The sequence below is a fragment of the Rhinolophus sinicus genome, linkage group LG02 (assembly GCF_036562045.2).
Source record: "Rhinolophus sinicus isolate RSC01 linkage group LG02, ASM3656204v1, whole genome shotgun sequence".
NCBI lineage: Eukaryota > Metazoa > Chordata > Mammalia > Chiroptera > Rhinolophidae > Rhinolophus > Rhinolophus sinicus.
Genome location: NC_133752.1, coordinates 144,707,496 through 144,730,529, shown reverse-complemented (window position 1 = coordinate 144,730,529; position 23,034 = coordinate 144,707,496). Strand labels below are relative to the sequence as shown.

Sequence of the window (23,034 nt, the reverse complement as noted above, 5' to 3'; positions counted from 1 at the left end):
CACAGAAAGACTGCATCCCCCGCTGTGACATGGACCAGTTCCAGTGCAAGAGTGGTCACTGCATCCCCCTGCGGTGGCGCTGTGATGCAGACGCCGACTGCATGGATGGGAGTGATGAGGAGGCCTGTGGCACTGGCGGTGAGCACTCCCTCCCCCATAGCAGCACTTAGTCAAAGAGCCACTTGGGCTGAAATCCAGCAGAAACCTGTGGGCTGTGTCCCTCTAGGCCCCACCCCATAAGTTCCTACAAGGCAGTCGGCTGCCCTGAGAAACAAAGTTCCTGCTCTCTCTCCTTTTCCTGGGCAATAAGGTAGTGCCTGCTCCTGGCTGATCAGCATGGGCTCGGCAGCCTAGAGGGGCCAGTGTGAACCTGAGTAAACGGTTGGGGCTTGGAGCAGAGACCCCAGCTGTGAGGTAGACATCCTGGCTCTGCCCTGGTGGGCTGAGGATGGGGACTGGCACGAGGTATCCTCACACCAAGCCCACTGTTCCTCCTCTGTGCCTGCCATTGATCTACCCAGTGCCCCAGTGCCCCACCACAACCACCAGAGAAAGAGGACCCTTTGGACCCCTCAGTGCACTCTTCCCAAGAAGGCCTCTTCTGCTCCCCTAAATACCAGAGGAAGCAGTTCTGTCCTGGCTGTTCAGCTGGTAGAAAATTAGAGCTGGGTTCAATCTGGCTGTACCACTGCTAGCCTGGGGACTCCTCTGGCCTCCACCTGTGGAGGGAGGGGTGTGGGCAAGGTCCTGCCCCCAGCAGCCTGCGGCTCAGCTCATTCCTTGCCCTTTGTTGTCCATGGCGCCCAGTGCGGACCTGCCCCCTGGATGAGTTCCAGTGCAATAACACCCTGTGCAAGCCCCTGGCGTGGAAGTGTGATGGCGAGGACGACTGTGGGGACAACTCAGATGAGAACCCTGAGGAGTGCGGTGAGGCTGCAGGGCGAGGGCAGAGCGGGCACCCAGAGCAGGGGGGGTGGGCTCTGGAGATGGCGGCTCTCACGCTCCCCAGTGGCCCACAGCTGCCCCCCAGGGCTGATTCTGGCTCTGTCTCCTGCAGCCCGGTTTGTGTGCCCTCCCAACCGACCCTTCCGTTGTAAGAATGATCGCGTCTGCTTGTGGATTGGGCGCCAATGCGATGGCACCGACAACTGCGGGGATGGGACTGATGAGGAAGACTGTGGTGAGCAAGGGGCCAGTGCAAAGATGCTTTGGGGGCCCATAGTGGGGTGCTACAGAGGATGGGGTGAGCCAAGTGCGAGCTGTGTCTGGAGTCACCAGGAAGAGTAGGCTCCATTGTTGGGAGCCTGGGGGCCCTCCCTGCGGAGGGAGAAGCTGCTGGGGAAAGGCACTGGCAGCTTCCTGGTACCGTAGGTCTTGAGGGAGAACCTGCACGTTTAACCCACTTCCCCTGCAAGCTTGACAAACAGCCAGGCTTGGGTCCTACCTGTATCCATGACTGACTGTAGGCCCCTACGGGAGGAGGGAGCAAGGGTGGTGAATACCCAGGACCTGAAGTCCCTGCCCTCCCCAGAGCCACCCACGGCGCAGACCCCCCACTGCAAAGACAAGAAGGAGTTTCTGTGCCGGAACCAGCGCTGCCTCTCCTCCTCGCTGCGCTGCAACATGTTCGATGACTGTGGGGACGGCTCCGATGAGGAGGACTGCAGTATTGGTAAGAGGGGTGTGTGCGGGCAACGGGGCAGGTGCAGGGATGGCAGCGTGGAGAACCGAAGTCCAGGTGTAGGGCGGCTCAGGAGAGAACCCACTCTCTGTCCCCCCACAGACCCCAAGCTCACCAGCTGCGCCACCAACGCCAGCATCTGTGGGGATGAGGCACGCTGCGTGCGCACCGAGAAAGCTGCCTACTGTGCCTGCCGCTCGGGCTTCCACACTGTGCCAGGCCAGCCGGGATGCCAGGGTAAGAAGGCAGGACCCAGGGGGCCTGGGGCAGAAACCCCAGCCACATGGCGTTTCTCCATGACCCTCCCGTGTAATCCCCAGACATCAACGAGTGCCTACGCTTCGGCACCTGCTCACAGTTGTGCAACAACACCAAGGGCGGCCACCTCTGCAGCTGTGCTCGCAACTTCATGAAGACGCACAACACTTGCAAGGCCGAAGGTACTGAATCCTGAGCCGGGAGAGGATGGGAAGAGTGGGCAGGGCTTTGCAGCACCAGGATATAAAATGGGTGGACCCAGAGTGGGATGTTTTCCTCCATACACCCTTGCGTAAGTGTGGAACCCCAGACCCACAGGTGCAGCCTTCTGGGCACAGGTCCTGGACTGGCTCATCTGAGGAAGTCTGGGGTGGGGGCAGCCCCCTTCCTTCCACACATGCCTCCTCACCCACCACTCCTAGGAGGAGTGCACACAGACACACATTGCCACACTCACGTGTACCCCACCTGCATATTCCCATTATGCTTTTCTTATTTCAGCTTTATTGAAATGTAATTGACAAAACTGTCTGATATTTAATGTGTACAATGTGATGATTTGATATATGTACACCTTGTGAAAGGATTCCCCCATGAAGTTAATTAACACATCCATCACCTCACGTATTTACCTGTTTTTGGTTTTTTTTTTGGCGAGAACATGCAAGCTCTCCCCCATATGCCTAAGCACCTGCACCTTCCTCATGCCTGTACACAAATACATCCACACACCCGTGCACATAACCCCCGTGCACACTCAAAGGCATGCATATACATACAACCCCACCCCACATGCCCAAGCGCACTCCCGTGCCATGGGTGCCTGCACCCCTCACGCCTGTGCATTTAAATCCACATGCACTCACAGGCACACATCAGACAGTGTGGAGCAGGGAGCATGGTGATGCCAGCCAGAGGCCATGAGTCAGAAGTCGCTGGGACTAGAGGAGCAGGGACAGCTTTCCAGAGTAGCAGGTCCCATTAGATCAGCTGAGGGGAGGAAGGGAGGAAACACCTTCAAGGGCTGAGGCTGGCACTAGGGCCTGGCACTGGGGTGGGTTGAGCAGAGGTTTCTGATGGTGCAGATGGTTTGATTAGGAGAGAAGACATTGTTCGTGTGAAAGGGGCTGGGCTGGGTGTAGGAGCATGTCTCAGGCACATTCCTCCCAAAACCGGGCCCGACAGCCCCCAGCCTTGGCACCCAGGCCTGGCCTCCTGCCCCTGTCTTTCCCCACACCTGACATCTGACCTCTCACCCCTCCAGGCTCTGAATATCAGGTCCTGTACATTGCTGATGACAATGAGATCCGCAGCCTGTTCCCCAGTCACCCTCACTCGGCTTACGAGCAGGCCTTCCAGGGTGACGAGACTGTGCGCATCGATGCGATGGACGTCCACGTCAAGGCTGGCCGTGTCTATTGGACCAACTGGCACACGGGCACCATCTCCTACCGCAGCCTGCCCCCTGCCGCGCCTCCCACTACTTCCAATCGCCACCGGCGACAGATTGACCGAGGTGTCACCCACCTCAATGTGAGCACCCAGCCTGGGGTGGAGTCTACAAGGATTGACTGGGTGGAGAGACTCCAAAGAGCAGCTGGTTTCGAGCAGAGTTTGAAAAAGACAGTGGGTGGGCAGAGGCTGAGACTGGAGGCCGAGGGCAGTCAGGATTATGTCGGGAGGCACGGGCCACAGATGGACAGAGCAGTGAGAACCCATCATTGGCTCTGCCACACTGCAGCCCAAGGCAGCAGAGCACCCTGGGCACACAGGCCTTCAGCACAAGAGCCATGTTCAATTCCTGATTGTCACTGCCGCCTACTGTGTCAGTCTTGGCCAACACCTCTTTGGCCTCTTTGGGCCTCACTTTGTTCTTCAATAAAGCAGGGTAGTAATATCTAACCCAGCAAAACACGTGAAAGTGCTAAGTGTGGCCCATAAGATAAGTGTCACTGAATCTCTTCAAAGCCAGGCAACTGGCTCAGTCTGGCATGACTTTTTAGGAGGGACAGGCTGGCAGAGTCGGGGGTAGATCATGGGCAAGAAGACAAAAGGTGGTGGCCCCTGACCCTGTGACCCCCGCCATTCAGATTTCAGGGCTCAAGATGCCAAGGGGCATTGCCATCGACTGGGTGGCCGGGAACGTGTACTGGACTGACTCAGGCCGAGACGTGATTGAAGTGGCACAAATGAAGGGCGAGAACCGCAAGACGCTCATCTCCGGCATGATTGATGAGCCCCACGCCATTGTGGTGGACCCGCTGAGGGGGTAGGCCAGGGTCCTGGGAGAGTGCATCCTGTGGGGAGGGCCGGGACAGGGGCAGGGGCCCAGAATCCCAGGCGTGCCCTTCCCTGAGCTTGAGTCTCCCTTGGCCTAGGGTCTTCCAGGCTGCCCCAGTCTGGCCAACCCCAGCCTGCCTTTGCCCAGGGCTCAGACAGGGACCTGACTTCTACTTGGCTGGCTGTCCTGGACAGCCAAGACTTGGCTGCTGCTTTGTTCTAGGGGGCAGCTCTGCCCACTTTGCAGCACACTGTGGCTTTACAACAAAAGATTCTTAACCTGGTCAGGAAGCTGACTCCCCCTGGTTTTCTCTGAAGGAGGCAGACAGAATGCCCTCCTCACAAGACCCAGAAGTCTCTGTGCCCAGGCCAGGAACCTGGTGGCCCACCTTGACTGGCCTCTTCTGGCAGCCCCAGGTCCTACCCACACTCACCCCTTCTCCTTCCCCAGCACCATGTACTGGTCAGACTGGGGGAACCACCCCAAGATTGAAACAGCAGCGATGGATGGGACACTGCGGGAGACCCTGGTGCAGGACAACATCCAGTGGCCCACAGGTCCGAGGCAGCAGGGGACGGTGTAGGAGGGGAGGGGCTTGGACTGGAATGGGGCAGGTGGATTGTGGAGGCTTTTCCAGAAGACGTGATTGGGAGTGGTCATGGGAACAGGGTGGATCCACCCCAACACAGACACAATTCTTTCTCCCCCAACCTGAGGTGGGAGGGGCTGGGCTTCATCATGCTCTCTGCCTCCCCCAGGCCTGGCCGTGGATTATCACAATGAACGTCTATACTGGGCAGATGCCAAACTCTCAGTCATCGGCAGTATCCGGCTCAATGGCACAGACCCCATCGTGGCAGCTGACAGCAAACGAGGTCAGCATGACAGCAGCCTCAGCCAGCCTGGACCTGGGGACTCCTGTCCTCCCCACTGAGCCCAAGCCCTCCCCCAGCGCCTGCCATCCTCCCCAGCCTGGCCCCCCACAGTCCTGCAGTGTCTTCCAGGCCTCTCCTAATGGGATTCCCCTTGCACCAGCCCTGCAGGCCTGACACCCACCCTGACCCTCTGGCCTACCTGTCCATTCATTTGTTGTACCAATGAGTATTAAACTGCGCGGAGGAAACATAGGTGGCAGTAGGAACTTAGCAAATGTGGGGAGAGGCAACAGAAGTCAGTCCTCTTCCCAGAAGTCTAGGGGTAATGGGACATTTTGCCAGTAGTGGCCACAGAAGGAGGAACAGGCTGGGAAGAATTTGGTTTTGGACATGTTAGGTTTGAGGTGCCTGAGAGCCAGTGTCCTGAAGGACACTACCAGGGCCTGAGTCCCCTCTGAGTCCATGTCCTCCTCCCCCAGGCCTAAGTCACCCCTTCAGCATCGATGTCTTTGAGGATTACATCTATGGTGTCACTTACATCAATAATCGTGTCTTCAAGATCCATAAGTTTGGACACAGCCCCTTGATCAACCTGACAGGAGGCCTGAACCACGCCTCTGACGTGGTCCTGTACCACCAGCACAAGCAGCCTGAAGGTGGGCAAGGAGGGAGAGCCCAGGCTGGGGCAGGGAGGCCTGGGGGCACTAGGTCTCCAAGCTGTGGCCTCGGTTCCTGGAGGGCAGGGGAGGGTCTTGGGTCCACAGGGCTCAGCATCCTCTCCCGCTGGCCCACACCTACAGTGACCAACCCCTGTGACCGCAAGAAGTGTGAGTGGCTCTGCCTGCTGAGCCCCAGTGGGCCTGTCTGTACCTGTCCCAACGGGAAGCGCCTGGACAATGGCACCTGTGTGGCTGTGCCCTCACCAACACCCCCACCAGATGGTATGCTCACACCCACCCCTCCCCTGCCCCTCCCCCTGTGCCCCAGAACCCTCCTCCTTGCAGCCCCTGAATTCCTCTCTCCCTGGCTCTGCCCCCATGGTCCTTCCTGCAGCTCCTCGGCCGGGAACTTGTAACCTACAGTGCTTCAACGGTGGCAGCTGCTTCCTCAATGCACGGAGGCAGCCCAAGTGCCGCTGCCAGCCCCGCTACACAGGCGACAAGTGTGAGCTAGATCAGTGCTGGGAGCACTGTCGCAATGGGGGCACCTGCGCTGCCTCCCCCTCTGGTATGGCCTTCAGTTCTCCCTCCAGGACTGCTCCTGGCCCCTTGACCCCAGCCCCCCAACCCACTGGCCCCACCTCAGGCAAATCCTCAGCCCCTGCCCCACCTTGCGTCACTTCTGCGTCCCCTCATGCCTCCTGTCCACACCCCTGTGTCCCATCCCTCTGCTACCTGCCTCCCACCTGGGGCCTTCCAGCCCTGTTCCTCTGCAGGAGGGCCAGGTGGTTCAGTGGGCCACAGGCCCACTCACACATCCTCTCCCACCAGGCATGCCCACGTGCCGCTGCCCCACAGGCTTCACAGGCCCAAAATGCACCCAGCAGGTGTGTGCGGGCTACTGTGCCAACAACAGCACCTGCACTGTCAACCAGGGCAACCAGCCCCAGTGCCGATGCCTACCTGGATTCCTGGGTGACCGCTGCCAGTACCGTGAGTCAGCTGTCCCTGGGACCCAGGGAAGGAATGAGGGTAGCTGGGGGACCTGAGAGCCTAGGGTGGTAGCCACAGGAGTGAGTTCTAGGGAGGGAGGCCATTCTCAGCTCAGCCAGGCCCAAGTTGCTGGCACTCCCCTGTGGAGGTGTCGGCACTTCCCCCGAGGTAGTGAGCCCTCTGGCACCAGGATTATTCAAGCAAAAGTGGTGCCCTGTCAGGATGCTCGGGGATGTCCTTGTACCCTGCAGTCTGTGATGTGAGGGCTGCCAGGGACTCAGGAGAAGGTAGCGATCATCCAAAAGACCTGGGGGCCCCCTCAAGTGTCTAGCTCACCCCACAACCGATGAAGGACGTTCATGAGAATGGAACTTGAAGTACCTCCTCTCCCCCCACCCCAAACCACAGGACAGTGCTCTGGCTACTGTGAGAACTTTGGCACGTGCCAGATGGCTGCTAATGGCTCCCGCCAGTGCCGCTGTACCGCCTACTTCGAGGGGCCGAGGTGCCAAGTGAACAAGTGCAGCCGCTGTCTCAATGGGGCCTGTGTGGTCAACAAGCAGACTGGGGATGTGACCTGCAAGTGAGTGGGGCCCCACAGTTGTGCCTGGCTAGACTGCCCTGTCACAGCTCTATGCCCTCCATCTGCCCCTCCCAGCCCTGCCCTGCCTCTTCCTCAGAGTCTCAGGCACCCCTCACCAGCCTCACACCAGCCTTTCACTCCCTCCTACAGCTGCTCTGATGGCCGGGTGGCCCCCAGCTGTCTAACCTGCGACGGCCACTGTAGCAATGGCGGTTCCTGCACCATGAACAGCAAAATGATGCCTGAGTGCCAGTGAGTTGGGCCTCAGCCTCATCGAGGCCTAGATCATCCCCCTTCCCCAAATCTGGGCTCGCATCAGGATCCTGGGGCCCCTCCCCATTTCCCTGGCAGCCATGGCTGTGGAAGTCATGTCTGCTCAGCTCTGCTCTCCTGTCTGCAGGTGCCCACCCCATATGGCAGGACCCCAGTGTGAGGAGCAGGTGGTCAGCCAACAGCAGCCAGGACGTAGGTGGCAGGGGGTGGGAAGGCAGGGCTGCTGGGACCTGGAATGGGGTGGGGTGCTTGTGCCTCCTAGGCCTTTTGGACTGAGTCCCCCACCTCCTCCCCTCTAGATATGGCCTCCATCCTTATCCCTCTGCTGTTGCTGCTGCTGATGCTTCTGGTAGCCGGAGCAGTATTCTGGTACAAGCGGCGAGTCCGGGGGTGAGTTACAAGGAGTCTGAAAAATTCTGGTCATTACCTTACCACCCTAGCCTTACCCCCCTAGAATCTCTACTCCTATACTCCTGCCTCTCCCCAGGGCTAAGGGCTTCCAGCACCAACGGATGACCAACGGGGCCATGAACGTGGAGATTGGGAACCCCACCTATAAGATGTATGAAGGCGGGGAGCCTGATGATGTAGGGGGCCTACTGGATGCTGACTTTGCCCTGGACCCTGACAAGGTGGGCTGGGAGGAAAGAGGGGGTAACTTCCAGGGCAGGGGCAAGAGGTTATGGATGGGATGACTAAGGGTGTTGGGTTGGATGATAGAGTGGAGGTGTGGGTAGGGTACCTGGGCCATAGAGCCCAGACCCTGAGCCATACCTGAACCCTCTGTCACCTTGCAGCCCACCAACTTCACCAACCCTGTGTACGCCACACTCTACATGGGTGGTCACGGCAGCCGCCACTCCCTGGCCAGCACGGATGAGAAACGAGAACTCCTGGGCCGGGGCCCTGAGGACGAGATAGGAGACCCTTTGGCATAGGGCCCTGCCCCATCGGACTTCCCCCAGAGAGCCTCCTGCCCCCTGCCAGAGAAGTACTTCAATGAGCCCCACTCCTGCCCAACAAGCCCTCCCCAGCCCTGCTGGGATGTATAAATGTAAAAATGAAGGAATTACTTTTTATATGTGAGTGAACAAGCGAGCAAGCGAGCACAGTATTATCTCTTTCCGTTTTCCTTCTGCCTGCTCCTCAGCACCCCCACCCCCCATGTTGCCTTCAGGGAGCTGGGACAGCAGGGCTCTGGGGGTTCCTTTGGCTTACAGGTATAAGGGGGCCCTGCCCACCAAAATGCACCCCCACTGGGAGAGCTGGTGGTGCTGCCTTCCCCTCCTTGTACAAGACACTTTGTCAGGGCTCTCCCCTGTCACCCTCCCCCTCACCCCTCCCAACTCCTTGAGGGCTAGTTCTGGGGAGGGAGAGTCCTTCACTGCCTCTGTCTGGAAGATTTGGCTCTGGCTGAGGTAGGAAGGAAAGGATGGAGTTTTTTAGTTTTGGAGGAGGCCATCCCATGCCCCAATCCCCATTATAGAGGCACTTTTGAGATGGCCATACTCAATACCCCTCCCAGACAGCTCCCCCTTCTCCAGAGTCCCCACGGTGGCTCCCTGGGCTGGAGACTTTGGTAAACAGTCCCCCAGCCTCTCTTCCCCTGGGGAGAAGGAGGAGGTGGGGCACACCAAGGAAGGGTAAGTGGGTCGCCCCGTTTTGGGGACATGAACGTTTTAATAATTTTTGCTGAATTCCTTTACAACTAAATAACACAGATATTGTTATAAATAAAATTGTTAAAAAAAAAAAAAAAGAAAAAGAAAAGAAAGAGAAAGAAAAATGCCACTTGTGTCTACCTATGAGTGCGATACTCTGTGAGCTGGGCTGTGCTTGCCTGCTGCAGCCACCAGAGGTAGCCCTAGTCTGTGCTGGAGGCAGGCTTGAGTCTGGTCTTCAGTACCCTTCTCTGAGCTCCCTCCCTCTGCATCTCTCTGTGGCAGAAGAAGGGGGTGGCACTGGACTTGACAAGAAAGACTTGCTTCTCCTGGGTGTGTGACCTTGAGCCAGTGACTTCACCTATCTGGATCTTGTTTCCCTCTGGCTCTAGGATACTAACTCCAAGATCTGTTTCTGTGCATTGTCACTTTTAGGGGACACCACCAACCCTATCCAAAATGAACTCCCACAGTGAGAAATCCCAACATGAGAAATGGACATCCTGGGGCTGTGAAGGGCTTTATAATCCTTCAGGGTGGTCCTGTACAGCTCTCTGCCTGAGGTTGCTCTTGAAGCACTAACATCTCACACTTCATGGAAACTAACTAACCAGATGCCAAGAGTAGAATCCTGGATTCAGGAGAAGGGGGGTCCCTGGAGTGAAGGAGAACTGGGAAAACCAGTCTGCCAGGTCCCATGGGCCACCAACAGACCCAGCTCACCAATCATTTTAAACATCCCAGGGGTGGACAGGAAAGGACAGCTACAATCAAAGGGGTCCCAGGTCTACTTCAACCCCTGCCAAGAGAGCGGAACCTCTTACAGAAGATCACACAGCTTTACACTGTCCAATACAGACAGGGTTATAGCCCTACTCTCCCCTCAACAGCAAATACAGCTTAGAGAGGGCAGCTACAAAGAACCCTTACCAACTCCCAAAGGGGAAGCATTGCCTTTCATTACCCCTCCCTCCCTAGTTCAACTTCCTCAGTCTATTCCTCCTTTCTTGAGCAAGCTATGGGTCTAGGCACCTTTAAAAACAAAAGCCCTCCCAGCCCTGAGATCCCATCTCCAACTTCAGTCTCCAAGCCAACTCTGAGATCCTCTACTGTCGCCGAGCTTCCCAGGGCCCAAAGGCTCCAAGGGCCCCGGGGCAGAGAGAGACCCTGCTGAGAAAAAAGGGTCATCCTCGTCGATTGTTGAGAGGGAGGCTTGTGCCCCCATCTATCCACCAGGTGGCGTACGCACTCCTGCAGCGCCGCTCATCCCGAAGCCCAGCACAGCCCCCTCCCCAACACACTAATTATGTACCTGCGGGCGGACCCCAGGTCCAACCTCTCACTTGCTTCCCTCAGGCTATTCTGCCACACCCCCTCCACCCTCCTCCAGCCGGCTCCCTCCCTCAGCGCCTGCCTGCTCCCCCCACAACACCACCACCAGCCCCACCCCCTCACTCCCTCTGCCAGCCGTGCATCTGGCGCCCCCGGGGAGCCACTGATTCTCTGCCTGTCGCCTCGATCCTGGGCAAAGCGAGAGGGGCTCCCAGCTGCGGCTTGGAACGCACACCCCTCCCTCTGCATCCTCCCTCTGCCCTCCAGGACCCACCAGGAGAGGGTCTACCAAGAGGCAATCCTGGAAAACTCCCCACCTGGCAAGGAGGGCAGAGGCGTCCTAAGAGATGGAGAAGAGACGGGAGCAGAGGCAATATAGACAGAATGAGAAACAGATACAGAAATGGAGAGATACAGGGACAGAGGCAAAGACCCAGAAAAGGGAGGGGGGTGTGTGTGTGTGTCTGAGATTGCAGCAAAAGGAGGAGAGGTGGGGTGGGTCAGGACTCCAGAAGATCAAGACCCTAGTGATGGGTTTCTGTCCTGGGCACTATAGGCCTGGGTGTGCCCACTGCCCCCACCCACTGCTGCAGCCCCTGGGCTTGGAACGCACCCGAGCTCAGGATTCTGGTTGGAGCCTTGGAGCTTTGGGCCTTGGCCACTCCTGCTCCCTCCTGCCTCTCTCCTCTCTGCCCCACGTGCACCCAGGTTCCTTTCTCCTGGCTACTGTCTGTCTCTCTCTGGGTGTCTCTGTTTGCCTCATCTTCTCAGTATCCCTGATCTCTGTGTGTGTGTGTGTGTGTGTGTGTGTGTGTCTGTCTGTCTGTCACATCCGTATATCTATCTGTCTGCATGTGTCTGGGCTTGCCGGTGCCAGTGTACACCTGTGTGTGTGTCCATCTCTGTCTGTGGATGTTGGCCTCTACTAAGGCAAGAAAGCAGGGATGGGCTCTGAGTACCTGGTTGGGTGTAGTTGTCTCTTGGTGCAAGTGTGCATTTGTCTGTCTCTGTGTGCTCCTGCGTGTGTGTAAACCAAGTGTGTCCGTCTGTGTGTCACTGTGCCTCTAGTGTGTGCTGATCTCTGCATGGATGTGTTTCACTTTGCCTGTGTGCTCTCCTGTATGGTATGGCTTGCACTTGTGAAGCATCTGCGTGCATGCCTGGGGTGGGGGTGTTGGTGTCTCAGAGTATGTGCCCGTCTCTATCTCTTTGCTTGTCTCTATCTCTCTGCTTGTCCCTATCTCTAGTTGTCTAGGTGTCGGTCATACCACAACCTCAGCCACAGCCTCACTGCATAGCAACAGCTGACAGATGAAGATTCCCGGGCAGGAGAGAGAGAGAGAGAGAGAGAGAGAGAGAGAGAGAGAGAGAGAGAGAGAGAGAGACTGGGGGAGGAAGAAACAGTGAAGAAACAGCCAAGAGGAAAGGGACAGAGACAGGGCTGGAGCTGGGGACAGAGACAAGGACAGAGATATAGGAGCAAGGAGACAAGGACCGAGAGGAGCTGATGGTGAAAGATGGGGCAGTGAGAGGGAAGGGATAGAGATTGCACCAAAAGGCCGGGCGGGCGGCGCTGAGGGGGACTTCCTGCCCAACCCCCACGCAGGGACACTCTGCGTGGGACGCGCAGGGGTCAGCGGCGGGGGGCTAGGGGCAAAGGTGAACGGCCGGTCTAGCGGAGGTGCCCTGGGGGCGGGAGTGGGAGCGGCGGGCGCCGTTTGTCAACCCTATTGACAGACGTGATGGGGTTTCCGTCCGTGATCAATGATTCTCATCTCCGGGCCGAAAGAGCCGCGGGGCGCCCATCCATCCCCGTCAGCGCCGCGCGGTACCAGCTGCCCGAGACCCCGCCCGCCCTCACCTCGGCCCCGGCCCTGCTCCTGCCCAGGGACCCACCTTGGCCCCGAGCACCGAGGGTCACCGGTCGTACTGGGCCCTTTGGGAACACCGTTCTGGAGCTCAAGCCCCACGCCCTGCCCTATTCCTCATCCGTGCACAGACCCAGACCCTTGGTTCATGGTCCCTGAGCCCCGCCGCCCTCTCTACTTCGCACCTGGGCCGGGGGCGTGTCCGGGGCGTGTCGGGTTGAAAGTCACCTTCGGTGCCCCCAGCCGGGCGGGAGGGGGCGCGCGGGGTGCGGCCGGGATTGGAGCGCCGCGGAGCCCCGCCCCCGCCCGCCGCCCGTGTCGGACCCAACTTTCTCCCCCGCCCGCGCCCCGCCCCCAGCGCCGCGCTCGCTGCTAGCGCTCAGTCCGCGGGCCGCGCCGCCGCTCCGCCGCTCCGGCAGCTAACCCCCCGCACGCCAGCCCGGAACCCCTTGCTCCCACCTGGCTCCGGCCTGCCCCGGGACCTGACCCACCCGCCCCGCTCGCCGCCCAGGAAGATGCGGCTGCTCCCGGAATGGCTTTTCTTGCTCTTTGGCCCGTGGCTCCTGAGGACGGTAAGAGCAGCAGGGCTGCAGCGCGAGCGCGGGGTCCGGCATGCAAAGGTCCCAGAGTGCAAGGGGTTCCGTGCGCCCGCCCCGCCCCCAGCGTCCCAACTTTGCGCCGCGTGGAGGACGCGGACAGACAGACTCCCAAGTCCAGGACAAGCGTGCTCCCAGTGCAAGTTGGCTGAGGGTCGGGGACTGGGGCAAGGGTGGAGGCCCGACTCGGATCTGGCTTCAGGCGCGGCGGGGGAGGGGACTAAGCCCGACCCGCGAGTGCGCCAGACAGAGCGGGAGTGCGAGACAGACAGACAAGCCAGCAGGGTGTCAGCCTTGCCGCCTTTCCGCGCCAACCTCGCTCGCCTCCCTCTCTGTCTGTCCTTCCACCCCTCCACTCGTGCCTTCCCATTTCTCTTCTCTGCACTTGTCACCATGCCAGGTGGGCACTGTGTTCCGAGCATACACGGCCCCAAAACACGCGCGCACACACGGACGCACACAGATACTGCCCAACTTGGCTACAGTCTCCCATCATATTTCCCGCGGAGACACCATCTCCCCTGCACAACCTCACAGACACACCCCTCTCTGGTGTCGGCTGATAGGGGTGGGGGCTGTCTGGAAGGGGAGTCTCTCTTCCCGTCCCCTCCAAGGCCCCACCTCCCAAGGCTGCCTTTTTTCCCTGAGGCTCTGGGGCGAGGACCCAGAGGCTAAGGGGGCCCAGACTTGATCTGCCTTCCTCCTGACTTGGAGGCTTCAACTCATGTACACGGTGTGCTCATCTGTGCTGGTGTGGAATGTGTGAGGCAGTGTGTGCACCTGTGTGCATGCATGTGGGGGGGCAGACTTGGCTGTCTCCATGCTGGGGACCAGGGTGCATGTGTATGCTGGTATGGGGTGTTGTGTTGGCTTTGAAGGAGTGAGTGCAGGTGCCTGCTTCACAGTGCAGCCATCTGTGCCCCGCTGTGTGTCCCACACTGGGGACCGAGGCCCTGGCCCCCTGTCTCCTTCAATCAGCTCCCCTGCCCATGACTTTCCTGTTTCCTGCACCCCGACCTACATAGTTTAGGGGCATGCAGGTGGTTTCCTAAAACCCTACTCCCTGCACCCTATCCCCAGCCCCTGCAGAGTCTGGAAGGGGTGTAGTTCTCCCTTCAACATTTGAATCTCCATCTGCTCAGCCAAATCACACTCAGCAGCTCCAGAAGGGCAGGGGCTGCCCAGTGAAGCTGGCGATTGAGTTCCCTGATTCTCCCAAACCTGCCTGGTGACCTTGAGGGGCTGGAAGGTGGGCAGAGGAGCCCCCTCTTCAGAAACTGCTCCCACTAGCTAGAGCTTCTTTTGGGCTTGCTGCCCAGCTCTGCCTTTAGAGGACTGCAGTGGGGGGGGGGGGAGTCTGTGCCCCACAACCTACTGTGTGTGAAGGCCTGGTGGAGAGGATGGGAGAGATGGTACTCCCCACCCCTCCTTTCTACTTCCTCCGCTCTCCTCTTCACTCTCCCCATCACATAAACTCCCCTGTGGACAGATCTGGTTTAATTTCCTTTGCCCCCTGAAGGGGAATGAAACATCTGGTGGAGACTTGAGGGAGAGTAAGCACGAGGATGTGAGTAATGGGGATGTAGCTGAGTGTATGTGAGCTGCAGCTGTGGGCCTCTGTGTTGGGAATCAGTGGGGGGGGGGGAGTGTATCTCCCATTTAGTCCAGCTTGTGTGTTTGTGAGAACCTGTGTTTACTTGTGTATACAGACTGTGGGTGTGAGAATATTTATAACTGTGGGTGGGGGTATATGTGTAGAAAGATGTGTCTGAGTATGTGCGTTTGTCTACACTTGTGAGTATGTCATGTGCAAATGTGTGTACCCCAAGGTGGTACATCTCCAGTGCACCTGTGTACTGGGGCCCATGTGTTGCCTGTATGAGTCTCGAGGGTTTGTGAGTGTGTATCTACGTGCTTATGGTTTTGAGTACATTTGATGGTGGGATTGCAAACCTCAGGATGCGTTTGTGTATCTGAGTGTGGCCTATGTATGTGTGTGCGCTCAGGGCTGTCTCACTGGCAGGGTTGGCAGTGGGTGGACACTGGGTAAGAGGCTGGTAGGGGACAGTTTATAAGACAGCTCTTTGGGAAACCCTAACTGTCCATGATACATAACAACCCTGCCTTCTTTCACCCTGTTCACTTGCCCCTCCTCCTGAAGCTCATTCTCCTTTTTCTTTGCTCAGGGTTCCTGGTCATCTCTCAGGGCCTGGGACTCTTGCCTTCCACTGGCCCTGGGGCCCTGCCCTCTGGGCCAGGCCTTCTTCAGTATCTTTCTAATACCGTCTGGTCTCTGATTCTTCTCTCTCTCACTCTCTCTCTTTCTCTGTGTGTGTCTTCCCCACCCCTTGCCAAAGCAGCTGCCTACTGGGAGAAGCAGCAGGCAATCAATAGTCACTAATCACTAATCACTAATTACTAATTAGTTGGGGGAGGGCAGGGGTGGAGCCCTGTGGGAACTTCCAGCTCTATCATGCCTGGGGGAAGGATTAAGCTGGAGTCTCCAGTCTCTGGAGCCGGCTGGCCCTGTCCATGTGTCTAGCCCACCCCCTCCCATCATCACCTCTAGCCCCCCAGCTAATCTCTGGCTGGGCCACTTAGGCACGGTGCAGCCTGGGCTAGGCCCTGGAGCTGTTGGTAGGGATTTGGGGGTAATCAGGGCCGCAGCTGGGCTAGGGGCACAGGAGAGAGGGGCAGCGCTGTGACAGCTCCCTTGGGCCCAAGCCTGCGAGTGTGGGAGGGGTACCCGCTGGAAAGGATCTAGAGGGTCTCCAGTGGGGCTGGGGGAAGAGCTGGAGATCCAGGACAGGATGACTGGAGAAGATGTGAAGTAATTAGGGAACAGAAACAAGGTAAAGAAGGGTCACTAGGGTCAGAGACGGTGTCATTGGGAAGGGGAGAGATAAACGGTGAAAGAGACTAGGTAAGTGGAGGGGGCATTGCAGGAGTCAGAGATGAAGTCATTGGCAAAGAGATGGACAACTTTGGAGGAAGCTTCTCAACTCCACGTGGGCGGGGCCCAGGAGGGGGACAGGATAACAGAGAGAGGGCAGAGTCTTGTGGGAGGGGTCCCAAGGCTCAGGCATTGCCCGGCAGAGTGGGGAGTCGTGGGGTGTGGGGTGGGGAGCAGGGAGCTCTGCCTTGAGTGCTGGAAATTGGCGAGTCTCCCCTCTCCCTCGCCTGCCCCTCCTCCACCTCCACCCCGCCCACTCCCCCTCCAGCTCCGGCTTCGGGAAATTACATCGCAGCTCCGCGGCTCCCACCACCCCCCTCACCGCGCCCTGGAGCCCGCGCCTTTATAGGCACATTTATTGCAATAATAAAGTGAGGCGCGGGGCGGGGGGCGGGGGGCGCCGTTCCCGTGGGGACCGCGTCGGCTCTAGGAAGCAGGGAAATAAAATAAAATAAAATAAAATCAAAATTCAGATAACGGTGAGCCTTGCGCTGCAGGCAGAGAGCAGGCGGGCAGGCGGGGCTGAGGGGGAGGGGTGCCCGGCCCAAGGGCAGAGCTGGCCCCACCAGCGGTCCCCGCCCCCTCTCGCTATAGTAAGGTCTGGATGGAGGTGTCTGCGCCTCCACCTGCCTGGCCCCCTCTCGTAGCCCAGTCCTGCTCTTCTGCCTTTTCCTCTCACTTGTCTCCCATACCTGTCCTCAGCTCCTGTCTTCCTCCCTTTCTCCTACCTCCTTCCTTGTCCTCGATTTCCCATTCCAGTCCCCATTCACCTTCCCCATCCCCACCCCCTGGGTCTCTGCATCCCTCAACATCCCTGTTTCTGCCCAATAACCATGTCCCATTCCCCATTCCTGTTCCCACCCGCATCCAGTCCCCATCCCATTCTCATTCCTGCCCATTCCTCATCCACCATCCCTGTCCTCCCGCATCCTCATTTTGGTTCCCATCCCATTCTGTCCCCTCTCTTCATTTCCCTGGTCCCTACCCCATCTGCGTCCCTGTCTCTGCCCATGCCTGTCCACCATTTCTGATTTCCTCTTAATTCCTGTTCCCGTGCTTCATCCCTGTTCCTACCTTTGTTTTATCCTCATCTCTGCACCCAGTACCTGTGCCTTCCAGAGGCAGGTTTGCATTCCCAGTCCCCCTCCATATCTGTTCCAGTCCTCACCCCAGCCTGTCCTGTCCACCCTACCTCTGACTTCACCCCCATCTCAATCTCTGGTCCTCAGCCAGACCCCAGCTACTCCATCCTGTTCTGACTGCAGTGCCCCCTCATCTTTCTAGGTGCAAGAGCTCAGCACGCTCTTCCCTCCTCATCCCCAACCCAGGCAGGGAGCACTGTTTCTTCTCCAACCACAGGGTGCTGTCCCTTCCCCCGTCGGAATCCTGAGCGGCCCCGCCTGACCCAGGCAGCAAGAGAGAAGCTACCGACCAGTCTGGAGGCCCCGGGGAGGTGCACTCTGCAATGCGGTTGGGGGGCTAACAGTCTGATCCTCACCCCCCTTTCCCAGCAGTCCCGTCCCAAAAGAGCCCCCTCCCCCAGTGGAGTTTGTTCAGCAGCAAGAGGCAGCCTCAACTCCCCTCCAGTGCGTGGGCTCGCTGCCTTGGGGGCAAAGAACTCCTGGCTCGGCTCCCGGCCCCCCCAACCATGGGCCTGGAAGCGTGCCTGGTGAAGCTCACCCCTCACCCCCCTCCCTGTCTGCCACAGAACACCTCCGCCCCCCCAGCCCACAGCCCAGCTAGCTTCTCCCCTCTGCAAATGTCATCGTGCTCAATTAGCTTAATTAAACCAGCTCTGGAGCAAGGGGAACCCCTCCTCGGACAAAACCCTGCTCTCACTTTCAGTCCTAGAGGGGGAGGAACAGCACCATGATTCTGGGCAAAGAGGGGCTCCCTTGTCACCCTCCTTCGCCCTCACTCCCACCCCCACCCACAGTTGGAGACAGACAACCTGAAGGATAGAGGGAAATAACCACAGAGACAGACAGAAACAGGGAGAAAAACAGAATCATGGAAGGAGAAAATTAGAGACAATGAAGAAGAGACCGAGAGAGACTGAGAGGAGAGTGGGGAAGAGAGAGGGAGAGAGAGAGAGAGAGAGAGAGAGAGAGAGAGAGAGAGAGCAAAACAGTGAAAAAGGGAGAGCGAGAGAGGGAGAGCAAGCCGGCGAGCAAGGAAGCCAGAGGGAGGATTTGATTTTATTTTATTCCATGTTCCCATTTCTCGGCTCGTTTCCTCGCAGACTCTCGCCCCTCCCTGTCCGACACCCCCACAAGGTCGCTTTGTCCGCCCCCCCCAACTCTTCCGTTTTATGATGGCTGTTTCCTGGGCAGGTGGGGGGTGCGAGTGCCCAAAGCCTGGGGATTTGCCTGGATCAGAGAAGCGTAGACAGCAATTTGTCTGGGGTCAGAGGGGAGATACCTGGCACCCTTCACAGCCCAGCCAAAACTGCTTCCGTCCCAACCCCTGACTGGGAGGGTGCAGGACTTCGGGTGCTGCTGGGGTGTGTGCTAGGGGCGGGGTGCCTTGGAGACATTTGGGTTGTAGCTGCAGATTGTGGGGACTGATGGAAGCCCCGGGAAAAAGCAGTGGTTGGGCCCAAACGGGTGAGGAGTTAGGTGTTAGAGTTCAAATGGTGCCCCCCAGCCCCACCCTTAGACTTTCGCTGGAAGCTTCACACACTTCATCTTCCAATGCTCTCTGAGCTTGGAGCTCGCTCCCTGCCCTCTCAAAGCCCACCTCCTGGGGCGGGGGCGTTGGCCCCTCCTCCTAGGAGGCCCTTCCTCCTTCCCCCTGCAGCCTAGGACCCCTGCCCCCAGCCCCTCTCAGTCTCACCCTCCGGGTGTTAACTGCCTATTCAAGCTTGTCTGTCTGAGTCAATCACTCTTGCCTCCCCCGACCCTCTCACCTGAGCTGGGAGGAGGGATGGATGGCAGGAGGAATGGGGGGTGGGCGATAAATATGTATGATGAGCGGGTGTCGCTGCATTAATAACCCAGGATCGTGGCGCTGCAGGGGTGGGGACCAGGCAGTGGAGCTTCTAGCCCCGCAGCCTGACTGCTGTTCCTGTCCCCTGTAGACTTATGGTATATACACACACGGGTGTGTGCAAACAGAGGGCGACACCCGTGCTGACAGGCCTCTTTACCTACCCAAAGCTCAGCCAGCAGGGACCATTCATATACAACTCACACACATGCACCCCCCCCAGGGGGGGAACACAGTGAGCACACTTATTCTATCATTGTGGATATACTGACACACACCCTTTAGAAAGAGCTTGACACATGGACACAAGATGATAGCTCACACAGGAAAAGTGACACACCTAGAGTCACACACAGCCACCCTCAGACATATAGCCAACCTTGGCATACAACCACAAACTGATACTCAGCCTCACTCAGATTAACACACGTATACACAGCCAACCCAGGCACATATACAACCCAGGCACACATACATAACCTCCACAGACTGACACAACAGACATTCAGCCACCACAAGCAGCAGACACACGTACACAGCATCCTCAGACTGATACACATGGGCATACAGACACATACACAGTCACCAGGACCACACACAGAGCCACCCACCCTGCACAGACACCGCAGGCAGACACACACCCATCACCATAGGTAAATACGCAAATACACATCACTCCAGGTAGACAGACATGCAATACAATCATCCCAGGCTAACAGAAACACAACCACCCCAGACTGATACACGCAGTACTCCCAACCCCCGTCTGAACCCACACGCAGTAAGAGCCACACTAACGGCCACAGCTAGCACAGTCTGACTGACACACTCTGACACACACACAGCTCCTCTCCCTCACTCCCTTTACTGGAGCGGCATCTCCATATTTCTTCCTCTTGCTCTCACCCGTCTTTTTCACTCCCGGCCACCCCCACCCCCCCACCCCCAGATAATTGATGGCTTGGGCCTGGCCCCGCTGCTCCTGCCTCTCGATCTATCTTGTACTCGCGCCCAAGCTGTCTCCCAGATCGTCGCCACCTGAGACAGGAGGAGACGGGTAGGGGCGGGCCAGGGCGGCTCCTCCTGCCTGCCTCTGAGCTCATAGGACCACCAGGAGCCACCCCCCCACTACTGCCAGAGCACTGGAGACTGGGAGGGGTAGTGGAGTAGCCCCCAAGTCTCACCCCCCATACCCAGACTCTCCACTGCTCTCCTCCTCTCTACCGGTTTCCCGTGCCCTTTCCTGCAAGGGAGTAGAGGCTGAGGCGGGGGCTCTAGTCTCAGCAGAGGCCTTGGGAGGTCTTCACCTCTTTCTTACTGCTGGATGTTGACAGCGGTCATGGCCTCGCTTGCCTGAGTCCAGCTCCTCCCTGGCCTATCACTTTGGACCATTTAGGCTCCAGGCTGGAGGAAATGGAGCCCAGGTCCCCAGCTCCACTCCCTATTCAAACCCACACTGGCTTGGGCTTTCTCACCTGCATCGGAGTTCTGGAAGAACATAAGGATTCTCAGTGTCATTTCACAGATGTAGAAACTGAGGCCTAGATAGGTGAAGTGACTTGGGCAACACCACGTACATAGCTTGGTAGGGCTGCAGGTCTATTCCAATGCACACTCCCTCAACCACTGACGGCGGACTGACGGATTCCATTTGGTCTCCTAGGGACTTTTTGAAAGGAGCTGGTGTGGGTAGGGCTCTGGCGGGGTGGCCAGGGACAACCCCTGCGTCTCTTTTTTCCTCCTTATTCTGTGTTCACAGGCCGTCAGTGCCCAGATACCGGAGTCCGGGAGGCCACAGTATGTGGAGCTGCGCCCCGCAGCGGCTGGAGGGGGCGTCCCTGGCCAACAGCTCCCAGCGCCCAGGTCTTCCGACGGCCTGGGCACCGCTGGCTCCTGGAGCTGGGCGTGGCCCGCTAACCACACCACTGCACTGGCCCGGGCGGGAGCGGCGGGAGCGTTGCCAGCGCCGCGCACCAAAAGAAAGCCGTCTATCAAGGCGGCCCGCGCCAAAAAGATCTTTGGCTGGGGAGACTTCTACTTCCGGGTGCATACCCTCAAGTTCTCGCTGCTGGTGACCGGCAAGATCGTGGACCATGTGAACGGGACTTTCAGCGTGTACTTCCGCCACAACTCGTCCAGCCTGGGCAACCTCAGCGTCAGTATCGTGCCGCCCTCCAAGCGTGTCGAGTTCGGGGGCGTCTGGCTGCCGGGCCCCGCTCCCCACCCTCTGCAGTCCACCCTTGCCCTGGAGGGTGTGCTCCCTGGGCTGGGGCCCCCGCTGGGGCTGGCAGCCACAGGGTCAGGGTTAGGAGGTACCCTTGGGGGAGCGCTGGCGGGCCCACTTGGGGGCTCGCTCGGAGTGCCTGGGGCCAAAGAGTCACGAGCTTTCAATTGCCACGTGGAGTATGAGAAGACAAACCGTGCGCGTAAGCATCGCCCGTGCCTGTACGACCCATCACAGGTGTGCTTCACCGAGCATACGCAGAGTCAGGCTGCCTGGCTCTGTGCCAAGCCCTTCAAAGTCATCTGCATTTTCGTCTCCTTCCTCAGCTTTGATTACAAACTGGTGCAGAAGGTGTGCCCAGACTATAACTTCCAGAGCGAGCACCCCTACTTTGGATAGTGCGCCCCTCCCTCGGCCGAACTTCCCGCCAAATCCCGGCCTCCCTAAGTGGGACCCCTCCCCATGCCCCGCAAGTCCTGTGGCCGCATCCACTCTTCCATTCTGGGGGCGGAGAGGAACAGCCCTCCCGGGGAACATCAGTCGGCGTCAGTCTCCTTTTCCCTTTTGGGAGTGCCTATGAGGCTGGTAGTCCCCTCGGCTACACCCCAAAGTGGAGGGGCAAAGCGCAGCCCAGAATAGGCGGTTCCAGCGTCCCCTACATCCACATTGGGTCCCTTTACGCTCCTGACGCTGGGCTGGACATTCCCTTTGCCCACAGCTTTAATAATGCCTGGCCTGGCACCCTCATCTTACCCTGACTTTATTGCCCCCAGGCGCTCGTCTTCCTGCTCCACCCTGTTCCTACGTCAAGACTAAAGAAGTATAAGCTGCGGCCTATCCTCATTCCCTTCTGCCTGCCGTATGCCTGTCCCCTTTCCCTCAAACTCCAATTAGGGTAGCGAAAGCAGACTCCTGGGTACGTGATGGACTCCAGCCCCTGCCCTATGCCTGCCTCCTTCCTGTCGCTGTAGTCCTGGTCCACCTGCCCCTTTCCCGGTTGCTTCCTCTCCGTGATATTTTTTCTACTCCAAAACAGTCGAGAAAGGAAACAAAATAAAGTGAAATCCAATACGAGTATGTGTGAGACCTTTGTAGGGAAGGGGGAATGATGTGGGTTTATGTCTGGCAGAGACCTGGCCAGGGCCTCCTCCCCGTCCCCCCGCGACTCGCGGGGAAACAGGCAAATATTAACGGACCTAGCACCTTGGAGGTCATCCGAGACTGCATCAGACAGAGATGAGGACGACCCTTGGGGTAAGAGATAGGTAGCAGTTAGGATGGGGATTAAACCAGAGAGGGGATTGCCAGCGGACTAGTTGGCACGACTTGGGGGTGGAGGTATAGACCTAGAATTCCCATTCAAGGAGATGCAGGGACAGCGTAAGCAGAGCGCTGACAACCTGCTAAGCTCCGCGGGGCTGGCGGGAGGCGGCAGGTGGGGGAGGGCGAACGGTGTTTGCAGCATCTGGAGTCATCGATCTTCCTTTTCCTTCCTAATTTCGTGGGCGCTGAGTTTGCAGACGGATGAGGGAGGGAGGGAGGGAGGGAGGGAGGGAGGGAGGGAGGCCTGAGACGAGGGGGTGGGGGAAGAGACGAGCGCGAGTTTGGAGAGCCGGGCCTGGTCATCGCTGCCGCCGCCTGCAAACGAGGCCCCCTTCAGCCAGCTGCCCACCGTCCTCACCCCCGCCTCTAGCTCCCTTCAGCAGCCGCGGCTGCTAATTTTATCCGCCCCCAACCCTTGCCCAGGCGTTAATTGGCTGCGGCTTCATTAGCAGTTCTCAAGCTCAGCCTCCCCCCACCCCTCGGGAC

At 58.4% G+C, this 23,034-nt stretch overlaps 2 protein-coding genes across 5 annotated transcripts in view; both read left to right on the top strand.

Moving 5' to 3' along the window:
* Window positions 1–8,717, top strand: part of LRP1 (LDL receptor related protein 1) — an 84,684-nt gene extending 75,967 nt beyond the window's left edge. For all 4 annotated transcript variants that reach the window (XM_074325545.1, XM_074325542.1, XM_074325544.1 and 1 more), the window contains 20 exons: window positions 6–138; window positions 808–927; window positions 1,058–1,180; window positions 1,532–1,672; window positions 1,784–1,918; window positions 2,002–2,121; window positions 3,204–3,472; window positions 4,030–4,208; window positions 4,671–4,777; window positions 4,979–5,095; window positions 5,575–5,751; window positions 5,896–6,036; window positions 6,149–6,322; window positions 6,586–6,747; window positions 7,156–7,330; window positions 7,481–7,582; window positions 7,731–7,795; window positions 7,903–7,993; window positions 8,091–8,235; window positions 8,401–8,717. In XM_074325545.1, the coding sequence (XP_074181646.1) occupies window positions 6–138; window positions 808–927; window positions 1,058–1,180; window positions 1,532–1,672; window positions 1,784–1,918; window positions 2,002–2,121; window positions 3,204–3,472; window positions 4,030–4,208; window positions 4,671–4,777; window positions 4,979–5,095; window positions 5,575–5,751; window positions 5,896–6,036; window positions 6,149–6,322; window positions 6,586–6,747; window positions 7,156–7,330; window positions 7,481–7,582; window positions 7,731–7,795; window positions 7,903–7,993; window positions 8,091–8,235; window positions 8,401–8,541 (2,817 nt within the window). In that variant the 3' untranslated portion in view covers window positions 8,542–8,717. The remainder of the gene's footprint in view (window positions 1–5; window positions 139–807; window positions 928–1,057; window positions 1,181–1,531; window positions 1,673–1,783; window positions 1,919–2,001; window positions 2,122–3,203; window positions 3,473–4,029; window positions 4,209–4,670; window positions 4,778–4,978; window positions 5,096–5,574; window positions 5,752–5,895; window positions 6,037–6,148; window positions 6,323–6,585; window positions 6,748–7,155; window positions 7,331–7,480; window positions 7,583–7,730; window positions 7,796–7,902; window positions 7,994–8,090; window positions 8,236–8,400) is intronic.
* A 4,034-nt stretch (window positions 8,718–12,751) lies between these two features.
* Window positions 12,752–22,299, top strand: NXPH4 (neurexophilin 4). The gene is made up of 2 exons (XM_019742222.2): window positions 12,752–13,036; window positions 20,761–22,299. Exons 1-2 carry the CDS (start codon window positions 12,980–12,982, stop codon window positions 21,622–21,624), a joined length of 921 nt encoding a protein of 306 aa, XP_019597781.1. The 5' UTR covers window positions 12,752–12,979; the 3' UTR covers window positions 21,625–22,299.
* The last annotated feature ends 735 nt before the right edge of the window (window positions 22,300–23,034 follow it).